At 36.6% G+C, this 15,783-nt stretch overlaps 1 protein-coding gene across 2 annotated transcripts in view; it reads left to right on the top strand.

Annotated features, from left to right (window-relative positions):
• The window catches only part of vta1 (vesicle (multivesicular body) trafficking 1), a 111,286-nt gene extending 96,340 nt beyond the window's left edge, over positions 1-14,946 (top strand). For both annotated transcript variants that reach the window (XM_039738384.1, XM_039738382.1), the window contains exons 7-8: positions 5,890-5,970; positions 14,326-14,946. In XM_039738384.1, the coding sequence (XP_039594318.1) occupies positions 5,890-5,970; positions 14,326-14,471 (227 nt within the window). In that variant the 3' untranslated portion in view covers positions 14,472-14,946. The remainder of the gene's footprint in view (positions 1-5,889; positions 5,971-14,325) is intronic.
• The last annotated feature ends 837 nt before the right edge of the window (positions 14,947-15,783 follow it).

Below are 15,783 nucleotides of genomic sequence, written 5' to 3'. Positions count from 1 at the left end.
AGGAATCATTTCAACACAAAACATATCAGTAAAGGAAGGAGACGTTAGACAACAAAATAAAGAAAGACACGAAGAACTTTGAACATGTTCTCTAAAAATTATTAAAATGTGTTTATTTGGTGCTACATAAAAAAAATAGTGTTCAGTAATAACTGATACTTATAGCTTTTCACATTACAGAAAATAAAGGATCTTGCTAAAGTATTAATCTAATTTAAAAAAAAACCTATCGGCTCATTTAGCTTACAATTTCTGTTGCTCACATTCATAGTTCTGCACTTCAAAAGCTGTCATTATGTGAAGTTTTAACATGTATCCAGGTAATGCAGGATTACACTTCATGCTTAAGATGGATTTCACTTACATATGCTAGTGGTTGAAGTTATCCATAAAAATAACAAGGAGTTCCCCCATGGATATGTACATCGGCAAGGATTACTCTGTTCTGACAATTGCAAATAATCATGCCTGAACAGATGCTTTTACTGAATTATCTTCTGTTGTATTCTCTGTGCATCTGAGGGTGGTTATTACTGGGTTAGAAATAATCTTGCTAGCTGCACTGAATAGAAAATAGCTAATTGTTGAATAAAACATTCTGTGTTTTATCAAAATGTGTGCATTATAATCAAATCAATTTTAGGAATAGTCCTTGGTTAGTTATTTTTACTATTAAGTTAAAGTTAAACCCACTTAATTGCTTTGGTGAGTTACCTAACATTAAAGCAGAAGCACAAAATTTGAGAAACTAGCACCAGCATTTTGAAGCACTGAGAAAAAAATACAAAGATCCAACAGATGTTTACATCTGTGAAATGCTTTAGCATTTTACATAGGTGTGAAAACTCTTACTGGCTATAAACTTTCCAATCTTTAAACAAATACAGTTGTGCTTGAAAGTTTGTGAACCCTTTAGACTTTTCTATATTTCTGCATAAAAATCATCAGATTTATACTTAAGTACTAAAAGTAGATAAAGAGAAACTAGTTAAACAAATGAGACAAAAATATTATACTTGGTCATTTATTTATTAAGGAATATGATCGAATATTACATATTTGTGAGTGGCAAAAGTATGTGAACCTCTGCTTTCAGTATCTGCTGTGATCCCCCAATAACTACAACTAAATGTTTCCGGTAACTTTTGCTCATTCCTGCACACCAGCTTGGAGGAATTTTCGCCCATTCCTCCATACAGAACAGCTTCAACTCTGGGATGCTGGTGGGTTTCCTCACATGAACTGCTCGCTTCAGGTCCTTCCACAACATTTCGATTGGATTAAGGTCAGGACTTTGACTTGGCCATTCCAGAACATTAACCTTACTCTTCTTTAACCATTCTTTGGTAGAGCGACTTGTGTGCTTAGGATTGTTGTCTTGCTGCATGACCCACCTTCTCTTGAGATTCAGTTCATGGACAGACATCCTGACATTTTCCTTTAGAATTCTCTGATATAATTCAGAATTCATTGTTCCATCAATGAAGGCAAGCCGTCCTGGCCCAGATGCAGCAAAACAGGCCCAAACCATGATACTGCCACCACCATGTTTCACAGATGGGATAAGGTTCTTATGCTGGAATGCAGTGTTTTCCTTTCTCCAAACATAACGCTTTTCATTTAAACCAAAAATTTCTATTTTGGTCTCATCTGTCCACAAAACATTCTTCCAATAGCCTTCTGGTTTGTCCACGTGATATTTAGCAAACTGCAGACGAGCAGTAATGTTTTTTGGAGAGCAGTGGCTTTCTCCTTGCAACCCTGCCATGCACACCATTGTTGTTCAGTGTTCTCCTGATGGTGGACTCATGAACATGAACATTAGCCAATGTGAGAGAGGCCTTCAGTTGCTTAGAAGTTACCCTGGGGTCCTTTGTGACCTCGCCGACTATTACACGCCTTGCTCTTGGAGTGATCTTTGTTGGTCGACCACTCCTGGGGAGGGTAACAATGTTCTTGAATTTCCTCCATTTGTACATAATCTGTCTGACTGTGGATTGGTGGAGTCCAAACTCTTTAGAGAGAGTTTTGTAACCTTTTCCAGCCTGATGAGCATCAACAACTCTTTTTGTGAGGTCCTCAGAAATCTCCTTTGTTCGTGCCATGATACACTTCCACAGACATGTGTTGTGAAGAGCAGACTTTGATAGATCCTGTTCTTGAAATAACACAGGGTGCCTACTCACACCTGATTGTCATCCCATTGATTGAAACACCGGACTCGAATTTCACCTTCAAACTAACTGCTAATCCTAAAGGTTCACATACTTTTGCCACTCACAAATATGTAATATTCGATCATTTTCCTCAATAAATAAATGACCAAGTATAATATTTGTGTCTCATTTGTTTAATTGGTTTCTCTTTATCTACTTTTAGGACTTGAGTGAAAATCTGTTGATGTTTTAGGTCATATTTATGCAGAAATATAGAAAATTCTAAAGGATTCACAAACTTTCAAGCACAACTGTAGATCACTTGATATGTGCCTGTATTGAATGACATTAACTACCATCTGGAGATTCACATCATTCGACAGGTGCCACCAAGACCATAAAACGATGTCTCAGAATACTTTTTTGTCAAGATCAAACATCTTAGAATTTGAGGGTGATAATTGACTTTTCCTATATAAATGATTTTTTTTTACTGTCCAAACTGTTAACTTTCACAAATATTCTTTTGTGATCTTCCCAAAGATTGTTTTGTATGTCTATATGTGAAAGACATTTTCTGTATTTCCATTTTTCCAGTTTGTCTAGAAAGCTTTCTTCTCAGACTTGTAATAGAGGAAGCAACCTCTCCACCCACATGTGTATTCAGAAGTAATATTCGCAACCATGGAACACTAACAAATAAGGGAAGTACATGTATTTAGATATTTAGGCTACTGGCTGCTAAGAACATCGCCATAAGAACAAGGACAAAAGCCAAAGGAAATGATAGTGAAAATGTTCCACTCTCTAGGACTGATAATAAACTGACAAGAGCCGCCCCTCCCCTCACTGCACATTACCCAACCCTGTAGTAGGATTAACCGTGTTAGTCAAAGAAGCTTCAAAAAGCTTCAAAAAGACAGACACTAACAGTACTTGCAAAAACAGCATCCTACTACAGAAAAGCTCATATAGCAAATTGCTTCTACAACACTACTAGTGAAAAATTTGAGGTGGCAAAATAGATTAGTCTTTAAATTCAGAATTAGGTTCAAAATATTCTTTTCAGACATTCACCGTTTCTACCAAGAAAAAGCATTCCATATAAAGGAATCTGTCATGAGAGGTAGAAGAGGTACTTGTCTGAGAGACACAAACTCTTGACTACAGTTGTTAAAACAGACCTGGGAACCAGTGATGAAAGCATATGCAATAAACTAGACAGAGCTATTTTAAGTATACAAACGACTGGCAATGTTTGCAAATACCTACAAGGGAAAATATTACAGATATATATACACAATACCACAGTGGTATGACACCTGAACTGCCTTGGAAGCATGAGATCCAAGTCTCTGGGCTTTATTATGATATAAACTTTGTTGTATATAAAGTATAGCATATCTACAATAGCAGAACATACCACCTAGAATACAAAACAAAGTTGGAAATTAATTAACTCTCTCTTGCCTTACAAATGCATATTTAATCAAAGCACGCCAAAGATAGACCTGTTGGTAAACGAGACAAATGTAAAACATCCCTCTTCCACTCAAGAGCTTTTCATAAACAAGCATTCATATTGAAGGCTTAAGTTTTGCTTAATGCATGATCTTCTCTTTCCATCCTCTTAATTTTTTTTGTAGTACTCAAAGCAAGACTGAATTAATTCTGACAGTCTTAACAATACCAGACTGGACAAGACTCATTTAGGCTGTCACAGCTTTAAGTGATAACAGCTTAGCTGTGAGAAATACCACGAAGTATCCTTCCTTTCAGATTCTTGTGAAATAGTACACACTAAACATGAGAAAGTCTGTCTTTACTGAGGCAGTGCTGCCTTCCTCAACAAGCAATGAATGACCTGTAAGCCTGAGAAATACTTAGATATCTAGAGCAACTTACATAAATTGTAGTCTGTATTGGAAGGTAAAGAAAGGTACGTTTGCTTACTGAAAATTAGGGTTCTTCCATCTTTATGAAGAGTGTCACACTCCCACTTTCCAGCTTCACGTTAAGTCAGTCTTGTGAAGCAAGCAAACAGTGACCAAATGATAGATGTCTAAACCACAATAAGAAGCTTGAGGAATATGTCACCTGAGAAAATTCTACTAGTGTTCCAAATCTGTAATAACCATGTGTGAGCCAAGAAATATAATGTAAGTGAGGTTTATCTAAAATGGATGACACATGTACAACTAATTAGACCCACTTTCTCATATATGAAACACTGTGCTTCCCTCTTTTTTAATTGGCTTTTTATTGCAAATGTTGAATGTGAATAACATGCATACATACAATAGTATAAGACTGTTGACAAGATATCTTAAGTTAAGGACTTCTAATTTGTTTTTTATTATTCAAAATATTCATTTTAGATTGACCACATAATTGTGTTTGTGTTTCAGTTCTTTTTATCCTCATTGAAAAAGTGCTGTTTTTATTCGTTTTTTCCTTATATTCAATTCTTGAATGACACTTCTTTGGAAATGTACAACATGTTGGCACCATTGTTTTGGAAATCAACATCAGATCTTTTTTTTTTTTTTAAGAAATGATGACAACTTAGATCAATTTTTATTTAATTATATTTTTTGGTCATGCATAATTAGGATGACATATAATAAATTAGACAACAAGATGTTTTACAATATATGTTCTTTGAACCTGCCAAGCCACATTCTTTTTCCTCAAAACTAACCGTATTTTTAAACTGTGCGCCTATAAAATGATCTAACATAGATCTCTCTACACCTGTTTTTAAAATTCTCCTCCCTAAATTGAACACTAGACATTTCAAGTGAAAGAATACACGCACAGCATAATTAGAAGGTCTCCGTCAGAGTCACTAGGCAGTGTTTGTCTGCATTTAGAAATTGTACATAAAATGTTCTCCTTAAATCTTTTAGTTCTTTTAATAAAAAAAAAAAAACTTTTCTGCATATTCAAAAGTAAGGTAAATGCAGAGGTAAATGCAAAGATATAAGGACTCTTCCTTTCTACTATTGTTAGATCAGTTTTATGTAAGTGCATATTGATTTATTTTTCGTATGTTATTTATTCATTTTAATTCTTACATAACTTTAATTTGTTTTTCTTTCCTGTTTTTTGACACCTTGTAAAGATCTTATGTATGAAAATGTGCTATAGAAATAAATGTTGTTGCAACATGTTTATGAAAAAGAATGCAGGAAGAATACAGAATTGACTTGAACATCGGCTTAGTGTCCTGGGCTATTATCGCACTTAGTCCAACGCTATATGCCAGACCCCTGCCATTGCCATGTTCAATACTGACAGCAGTAATGGATCGTTCATTAGCCGTGACTCTCATTTTTGAAGCTTTCAGTCCACTTTGCTGAGACATTTTTTTTTTTCCGTACTGTGCTGAATGTTAGCAATGGATTTTCTCTTGATGAACCTTCAGCCCACAAAAAAATAAAAGAAAATGGATCGCAACATGCAGCTATTCTTTGGTGTGTATGGAAAGGGGAGCAGCAATCACACCACATGCTGACTTTGGTGTAACTAACCAGCGATTAACCAGAACAATTTGTACCTGTGCAGCTGCAACTCAGACAGACAAAGCTCTGACACACTTTCACAACCACAGCCAAATGTATAAAGAAGTTAAAACATTAATTGTCAATTATTTTTGACTTGCCCTTAAATGACTGTTGTGAAGTGTATTTGTCCTTTTTATGTCACTGGTTTTCTTTATTTTGTTTTGTAGAGAATGTAAGTCATCCTGTTCAGCCCTCTCCTCAAAAAATCCCCCAAGTAGACCCATCATTATTCAAGGCTGGTCAACAAGGTGAGAGTAAATACTTTGCATTACATCCTTTCAATGTTCTTTTATCTATTACAAGTAGTAATTTCTCAATTTTGTCTTTTATTTTTTGCCATGTGAAATTTTAGAGTATTAAAGCTAGCATAAATTCTTTTGGCATCCTGTACTGTTGTAAATAGAATTGTGAATTTTAAATGATAAGGTTGATATTTTTCAATATGAAATTATTTCTTCACAAACATGGTATATATGTATTTGTCATGTGAAACAGTGTTCTAAAGTTAAAGATTTAAAAAATACCTTACCCACCCTGGCATTTCATAATGGAAGCTATGGGACATGGAACACCACCAGAAAAAAAATTGTGTGACAAATGTATATATACATTGTTTGTGAAGAAATAACTGAGTAGAAATATAATAAAATAATACCAATACATTTTAAGGATTGACTAATTGGAGAAACTGTTCCATTGAGTTTCTTAATGATTCCTTAATTCTTGACTTTGTTTAGTGCACAACTCCTCCAAGAAGTGGTTCATTTCCTGCTCTATGCTGTAATATACATTAGTGCTGCCATCTGAAACCTAAACACTGTGTGGTGTCATCCCTAACTCCCACTTCACCATGAAATTCATTATCTGTTTTATGTTCTTCTGCCGTGTCATAAAAATAGTGCTAAATGTAGTGGACAGATAGCTGTGTTTTGGAGGAACTAATGTATGTTTCTCTATTATAATAAAAAAAAAAAATACTGAGACGAGACTTTTTAGCCTGGGATGAGACATGACTTTTTAAGAGAGATGCTTTCACGTCCCGCGAGATGAGACTTTGTGCCAAGAGATTTAACCACACCCGGGGGCGGAAATAAAAGACAAAGAGTAGATGAAAAAGTAGAATGTCGTAAAGAATTCAAAAACGTTGGCGTGATACACATGCGGAGCAGGTTACAGTAAAGATTGCATTAGCGCAAACAAGTGGAAATTATTACTCTGTGAAATAACGGAACAGCGAAAAGAGATAATGAATGTATTGTTCGGATTTAAACTTTAAGTCCGGAGACTTGTAGATCATCTAATTCATGTTGCTATCAGGGAAAAAAAGTTGCGTTTCTTCCCAATGAGGAGGCGTATCCGTGACAATTAAAAGATTTGTTATTTGGTTAAAAGTGAAATCCACATACTCGAGCGGCAGAGACACGAAATGGCTGGCGTGTAGTGCAGGCCAGGGGGATTGGCGAGCGAAGCAAGCAAGGGGAAAATCCCCCTAGTTATGTAAAATAAATTTAATAAGGAAGAGTAAACTCCTGTGCAAAAATAAGCAAATCACAAAGTTGATAAGCCTTTTCAAAAAGCTAAGTATAAGCAAGTGCTGCAGTAATTGGGTATCTGGATACCAAAGTTTCACTTCCTTTAATTTGAAAACATAAAAAATACAGTGTACCGTGACATTATCTAAGACCAACATATGACCTTATGTTTATGAAACAAAACATTCTGAAATTCATCAGATGTACTGAGAGATAAACAACAAATGGGTAAAATCTAAAAGTCACGATTCTCCCCAGATTTGGTCATTCTTCAACATTATCACACAGAGCAGCCTAAAAACTCATTCAGAATGTCCACAGGAGCTTCATCCAGTGATTTTCAGGCCCCTCTTGACACATTTATTGTTTCAAGTCCGTACCTCAGTAGTAAGATGCAAGCAAGACTGGATTATTAAACGTAAACAGGAGAAAAATATTTTCTCTTTTAAAGTCAACATGCTTACTTAATATGGTGGGAAAAAAGAGAGGATTTGATGTCAAAATACTAAGCTAATGCATCTTACAAAAGATAAAAATCCGGTAGTCCTGTGCTTAGTGGATCTAAGCCGTTTACTAGACAGAAGGAGAGTGAATAGGGAATGGGTAGGGTGAGAACATCTAAATAAGATTTTTAGGGGTTTGGTTTTTAGTTTGGAAGACATGGATGATTCCACAGAGAGCAGGTGGCATGCTTTGACTATTTTCACATGCTACAAACTGCACTCTAAATGTTTTCTGCCCTTGGCAAATTAACTACTTAGTAACAGAAAAGTTTAAAGCAATGTCAGTATTCAGAGACTAATATTTTAATTGATTGATGTGTATTCCCCCTCCATATCCACATTACTGCCTCCAAGTGACTGTTATTTTTGAAAGATGTTGTTACTGGCAGACTCCATCTCACTTGCCTTTCTATTCAGTATATTATTTATGACTGTTGTTAAATGGTGGTCAATAACCAGGAACGTCACAGCTATTGCAGCAAAATTTAAACTGGAAACTTTGTACGTTTTAGTTAAACAAAAGTCACATCTCTGTTGATTAATGAGATGAATTGAATTCTTACTAAATTTTATTCACTCATTTGACCGCATGACCAGAAACAAGTCACACAAAATCATCTTTTTCACATTAAACAGCATGTTTACATTTACAATTAAAACATAAGAAGTAATATATTATGTAAACTGATTTAACAAGGTGAGACACAAGAATAACCGGATTGGTAAATATTGCTGAATTCCAGCATTCTAAACCTTGTCACCTTCTATATGCTCCCCCCTCCCGATCTCTACACCACTCCATACGTATCTTCCATTGATTGAAGCAGTGCTGGAAGTCTTCTTGCTTGAGGCTCTTCAACAGGCTTGCCGTTTCTGTCTTCACTTTATCCATTGAAGAAAAACGTGTTCCCTTCAGCTCACTTTTTAATTTTGGGAACAAGTAAAAATCACAGGGAGCTAAATCGGGTGAATAGGGATGATGATCGAGGACAGGAAAGTTTTTGTCAGTCAAAAACTGCTTTACGAAAAAAGCATTGTGCACGGGAGCGTTGTCTTGTTTGTCTCGCTGTTCGCTTTTTTCACCCGACATTGTCGCGGCAATTCATGTAACGATTCTTGTGCAAATACTGACTGGACTATTCACAGGTTATACCTAGCCGGTCAACGATTTGAGACGGCGTGTAGGAGGGGATATTGTTCTATAGTTCACATCCAGCCGACGTCCAGACGGTTTTCCATGAAAGCCCCAAGCCCAGTCCAGTTATTTTTGTGTCTTAATTCATATACAAGAAAATGGCATATTGTCCATGGACAAAAATAAATTTTATACAGAGTAATGGTAGGTATTGTACATTTTGAAATTATCCACCTTTTGAAAGCTGTCTATTGTCAGTACCATTTACATAATTTAGGGACCTGTCTGTTTTCTGTCTTTTAATTTGAATTGCATTTTAAAGTTTTTAAAAGCCCCCTTTACTTTGTTTATTATCGGGATTGAATTTATATTGTAGTGTCATACATTATTCAGTTTTCCTGGGTAGTGAAGCACAACTGTATAATTAAATCTGCCATACCTTCCCTATCCTTTACAATGCAGTATTCTTTAAGTCATATTGATTAACATGACAAGGTCCCCTATCTTGATACATTCCATTAGAGTGTTCCTTATGTGCTATTCACATCAGAAGTGTGTTTACACTGAAATGTGGTGTCTGTTACCAGGAGCCATCTACAGTTAAGATAGTTGTGTACAATAAGCACATATCAAGTTAAAGCCAAACAAGAAGTTGCCATGGTACAACATGGTAGATGGAGTGGTAAATTAGAAAACACAAATGCAGATGCTTCATAGAAAAGAGTAATGTTACAATTGGAAAAAATTTAGGGCTGGTATATAATCATATTGGAAATGCTGAGCCCTTATGATTAGGAGTATTGTTGTAATTTGATACAAGCACAGATGAGGAATAGAAATTTATCATGTACATCTTTTTTGTGTACACACCGAATATGACATATTTTAGTTTGTTATGCTTTATATTTAGTCTTTCATACCCAGTTGTATTGGTGTACTATCATTGTGTGATATGTCACTATGTCTGAAAAAGCTTTGTAAAATTCTGCATCTTTATAGTTGGGTGCCATGTGGGAGTACAGTTGGCCTCAAATTTAATGGAAGTTTGATTAGGCCTGAACTGAACTTGCAGTTTTAAGAGTCAGTTCCCTTGGGAATCTAATGACAGAACACATTTCCTGTGGTATCTGAATCTTGAGATCACAAGTAGACAAGTATCATTTGGGTTTTCACATAAACAGGGAAGTAAAGTTAACATCTCAGTGAGCCTTTAATTTATATCTATTACTTGCTAATCTATGGTGTTGAAGCGTGGAGTTCATTACACAAGGATATAGTTTTAAGATGTAGGTTTTTATATATATATATATATATATATAATTTTCATGTCATGATTGTTATTACTTGAGGTCACTGGGTGTTTTGGATCTTCCAACAACAGACTCCCTGTCACAGAGGATGTATCCAGGGCTGATCGAATCCCAGCTTGTGTCAATAGCTTGCATGCACAACAAATCAAGTTATCTTGAGACCGTCTCCTTTGACTCAATGGTTGTTTTGATGGCGTACCAAGAACAATGAATGTTTGATATTGAGAGAGACTCTGATCTAAAAACATACGAAGCTCATATCGATTGGTACACACCAAGCTTGTCTTCATTGCCTATGGCACTCGTTTATTAGATCCTTTTATCTTAGCCTGTTCCATCAATTCTCCCCAAAGGACAGTCAGATACAGCCTGGTGATGTGCTTGAATGTTTCAGATACCAGTATCCTGTCTAGTCTTTGGGTTGTCACTACAGTGGTATCTGAGTATGAGCAGTCTCCCTGAAGCCAACAGCACAACACACAACTTCTACTCAGAGGGTGTGTCCAACTTAATGCCTTCAGTTACTGATTCATCATCTTAAAACTGTTTGATTATGTGACTAGAAATCACGGGCTGACAACGAGCAGACTTTTCAGTACAGTTTCACATTTCCAAAGTGTTGCGAGCTTTCTGCATTCTGACAGCGAATAATGTGCAGCCTGTCCGTGCCAGTACTTGTACAAAGATTTTCCAGGTATGGGAGATTGAGTTGCAGTCTTGACCCTTTTATTTGATCAGGCAGTGGAGCCTATCTTCTGTTTGTGCCATTCAAAGCACCCCACGTTCCCCCTTTCCTCAAGATGTCATTATATCCATTTTTCTTTCAGATTAGCACTCATTGGTGGTCACATGCAAGTCTACACCTACAATTTAAGACAAAATTAGTTCTCTTTCATTTTGCTGGGGCAAACCACAGAGTGGTCTGACTTGAGTCACTGGGCATTTCAAAGTATACAAAAGGTAGTCACAGGAACACATCACAACTGCCTCCATCTCACTAAGATTAAGTAAATGAAGTCTGCAACTGAAAATTGTTGGAAAAGTGCTGTGTGGCAGAGGCTTAAGACAGTGGCGTAGCGTGGGTGTCAGCCACCCGGGGCGGAGGAAAATTTTGCCGCCCCCTTATTTAGGTATTTAAATTTAAAAGACTAAAATATACAGTAATTCTTTGCCGCCCCCTAAAAGTGCCGCCCGGGGCAGGCCGCCCCCACTACGCTACACCACGCCACTGGCTTAAGATGACTTTTACTAGCAAGTCCTATACCATCCTGTAGAGTTCTTCTGACACTTTATGCTGGGGCTTCTGCTTCACCTCCACTTAATTCAATATATTCTTATTAAGTTATCTTTCACTTGTGAGCCCAATGTGTTGTACAGGCTACAAATATAATAGAAAAAAATAAATATAACAAGCACAAAAATATTGTGGCAACAAGTATAGAAGCATCATGAAATAGATACATAAATATTTGACTGCATAATGACAATTACATGCAGAGTGCAGGTAACACTGTCTCTCTGCAAACCTGCTATAATGTCTTATGAGTGAATTAACGATGCAGAAAATTTCACATTGTGCAGTCTGAATCCAAGTAAAAAATGAAGGAAGTGTTTTTGTTTTAAGTTTTAAACTTGGGGAATGGCTTTTCTGGCATACGTTTCTGAATGTTGTGAAAAAGAAAAATCTGTTGAAGTCAGATACATTTACAACAATACATTTTGTTGTGTGCTTCAGGTTTTCTCTTTGTTTTCCTTGGCCGCAGAGCTTTTATTTCCTACTTGGAAACTTCAGCTAAGGAAGTGTACAGTTAATAAAGTCAGAAGGAGCCCAGGTTGTTTTTTTTGTTTGTTTTTTTAAATAATTTATATAAAAAAATAAATAAACAAATAAAATGATACCTTTATGTGTACTTTGAATATTACTGGTAACTCCTATTAACATTATATTTCCTGAAAATTGTAAACAGTTTAATATACTGAGAAATGTAACTGTCACTTAAAAAGTTCTCACATTTGTTTATTGGAAAAAAAACGCTTATGATTAATACACATGTATTTAATCGCCTTGAGCATGGGAAAGGCGCTATATAAATAAAATGTATTATTATAATTAATGTTAGTTTTATGAAATATGCTCATATAAATGACATACATAAGTATATAAATACACATAATAATACATCATGTTAACTTATGGACCAATAATCCTTTCAGACTGAAAATCCAAAACCTGTACATTACTACCAGACAGTAGTGGGGCTATGCCATAACACTAAATGATATGGAAGTACATTTGCAAGTTACTGGTTTGGATACAAGGCTTAGCACTGTTGCCTCGTTGAACTATCATCCTTGGTTCAAATACCACGCCTCATTTTTATTTTTGAAGTTTGCACGTTCTCTCCATATCTGCCTTGGTTTTCCTAGTAACCATATGTGAAGAGGCAGAGCAGACTTGTGTTCCTTCAGTGTGGGTAGCGACATCCTTTTGCATGTTCTACAACTCTGTGATGGCCACTGCAGTTTTCTTCGCTGTGCTGTGCTATGTTAGGCCAATAACATCACTTCAAGGGAGACCCACTGAATCAAAAAGTTTGTTAAAAGGGTAGTCTCAGTTGAGAGACACACTGTGGAGCCACTCGAGGTAGTAGTGGAGGAAGAATGAAGACAAACGTGACAGCCATCATCAACATTTCTGCACATCCTTTCTCTGACACGCTAGCATTATATACCTTTATAAAACCTTACATTTTATCGGTGCTCTTTTTATCCAAGTCGGAAGCTTTGTTCACTTGTGTTTTTGTTTGTGTGTATTTTAGGGGAATCATTTTGGTTAGTTTTAACATTTCTATGTTTCTTGAGCTTCTGTAATAAGCTAAATATAAGTATAAGCTAGAAATATAAGTAACAAGCTGGTTAAGTTTGCAGATGATACCAAGATGGGTGGATTAGCAGATAATTTGGAATCCGTTGTATCATTACAGAAGGACTTGGATAGCATACAGGCTTGGGCAGGTTTGTGGCAGATGAAATTTAATGTCAGTAAATGTAAAGTATTACACATAGGAAGTAAAAATATTAAGTTTGAATACACAATGGGCAGTCAGAAAATCGAGAGTATACCTTATGAGAAGGATTTAGGAGTCATAGTGGACTCTAAGCTATCGACTTCCCGACAGTGTTCAGAAGCCATTAAGAAGGCTAACAGAATGTTAGGTTATATAGCGCCTTGATGTGTGGAGTACAAGTCCAAGGAGGTTCTGCTCAACCTTTATAATGCACTGGTGAGGCCTCATCTTGAGTACTGTATGCAGGCTACAAAAAGGACATAGCAGCACTAGAAAAGGTCCAGAGAAGAGCGACAAGGCTGATTCCAGGGCTACAGGGGCAGAATTATGAGGAAAGATTAAAAGAGCTGAGCCTTTACAGTTTAAGCAAAAGAAGATTAAGAGGTGACATGATTGAAGTGTTTAAAATTATGAAGGGAATTAGTCCAGTAGATTGAGACTTGTATTTTAAAATGAGTTCATCAAGAACACGGGGACACAGTTGGAAACTTGTTAAGAGTAAATTTCGCACAAACATTAGGAAGTTTTTTGTTACACAAAGAACGATAGACACTTGGAGTAAGCTACCAAGTAGTCTGGTAGACAGTAAGACGTTAGGGACTTTCAAAACTCGACTTGATGTTTTCTTGGAGGAAACAAGTGGACAGGACTGGCGAGCTTTGTTGGGCTGAATGGCCTGTTCTCGTCTAGACTGTTCTAATGTTCTAAATTGCAGTCATGGCACAAGTAAAGTACAAACTATACGTCTGTCTGTCTGTCTGGAAACCAAAGACACAGTTTATTTTATTCATTAAAAATATCCTGAAGTGTATTTTTTCTCTTGGTACCCTCAATGTAAATGAATTGTGCTGACCATTTTACAAAGAAGATATTGTAAATGTGAGTTTAAGAACCAGTATACATTAAGATGACAATTAAAAAAGCATCGACCTCTCATTGCATTCATTCAGTTACGGTTTGTCTGCTGTCAGGATCTTGTCCATTAAAAGAGTATGTTTAGGAGGTCTTTCTTTTTACAAGTCTTTTAATTGTAACTTGTGAATTTCTTTTACCAGGAAATGTGCATCTAACACCAGAAGATTTTGCTAGAGCTCAAAAGTACTGCAAATTTGCTGGAAGTGCCCTGCAATATGAAGACATAGACACAGCGGTACAAAACCTACAGAAAGCACTCAAGTTACTTACTACAGGCAGAGAATGAGGCCTTTGTCTTCCTGATTCGTTTATCTTGCCAAAAGAACTAAGAGCGCATTACTCCACCCTCAGCTGTATTAGAAGAATGGAATTCTGTGGAAGTCCTTTAATTCACCATAAACAACAATGAAATCTGTGTCTCTGAATTTGCAGTTCTGCTCTTACATACCATATTTAGTTGACTCTCTTACTTTCTTTCAGCATTAGGGGGCAGTTTGAAAGTAATGTCTTTAAAAGTTAAAGCACGTCCCGTTAAATTGCAAGTAAAAAATTGTCTTCAAAGGAAAGAAAAATGCAACTCTTCCATCTGATGGTATCGTTCTTAAACTTCTTATTTTACCACCGTGTCTGCATGTTTTTTTTTTTGCAAAATTTGTACACTGAAATATTTTTAAGGTGACTCTCACTGTACAGTTTGACAATGCTATTTAGTTTGTTTCTATGCTTGTTACTATTTAAAATTTAATTTTCTTTCCTTAAAACTGTTGTCTTTTGATGCGGTCATTTCTCTTCCCCCAACCAAGTCATTTGTACGCAGTATCAATATTTTTTTGTTTTGTTTTCCTTCCATCCATCCATCATCCCAACTACAGGGTCACGGGGGTCCGCTGGAGCCAGTCCCAGCCAACACAGGGCGCAAGGCAGGAAACAAGCCCAGCGCAGGGCACACACACACACCCACACACCAAGCACACGCTAGGGACAATTTAGAATCGCCAATGCACCTAACCTGCATGTCAGTTGGGACTGTAGGAGGAAACCCACACAGACACGGGGCGAACATGCAAACTTCATACAGGGAGGACCCGGGAAGCGAACCCGGGTCTCCTAACTTCAGTGCAGCAGCGCTACCCACTGCGCCACCATGCCGCCCTTGTTTTTTTTTTTTTATCTGATCAGAAAGACTTCTTCAAATATGTAAGATGGGGTTGAAGAGTATATTCACATTATTATTAAAGGAAAACAGGAAATTGCATATAATGAATAGTTGTATGGAAGGGAAAAAAGGAGTTAGTCTCAGTCAGAGCTGTCCAGTACAGTGAATCGCGAGAGTGATATTCCACTCTGATGTTTGCTTAATCAAATAAAAAGACAGCCAAATGTGAGCAGTTCACATTTCTACAAGATGAAAAAGTTCACGGACCGAGTGAGATTTCTTAAGGAGTTTGGTGACGTTTAGAATAAAGGGCTTTTTAAAAAAAAAAAACGGTTCTTAGGTAGACCTTTAGGAAGGATATTTTGAGTTTCATTAGTCTGAGGAGTTCAGGACGCATTTAAAATGAGATGAACCTTCTGCCAGGCTGTACTCATATATGGCG

The sequence above is a fragment of the Polypterus senegalus genome, chromosome 16 (assembly GCF_016835505.1).
Source record: "Polypterus senegalus isolate Bchr_013 chromosome 16, ASM1683550v1, whole genome shotgun sequence".
NCBI classification, from domain to species: domain Eukaryota; kingdom Metazoa; phylum Chordata; class Cladistia; order Polypteriformes; family Polypteridae; genus Polypterus; species Polypterus senegalus.
Note: the sequence above shows the minus strand (reverse complement) of the source record. Positions and strands in the feature narration are given on the sequence as shown.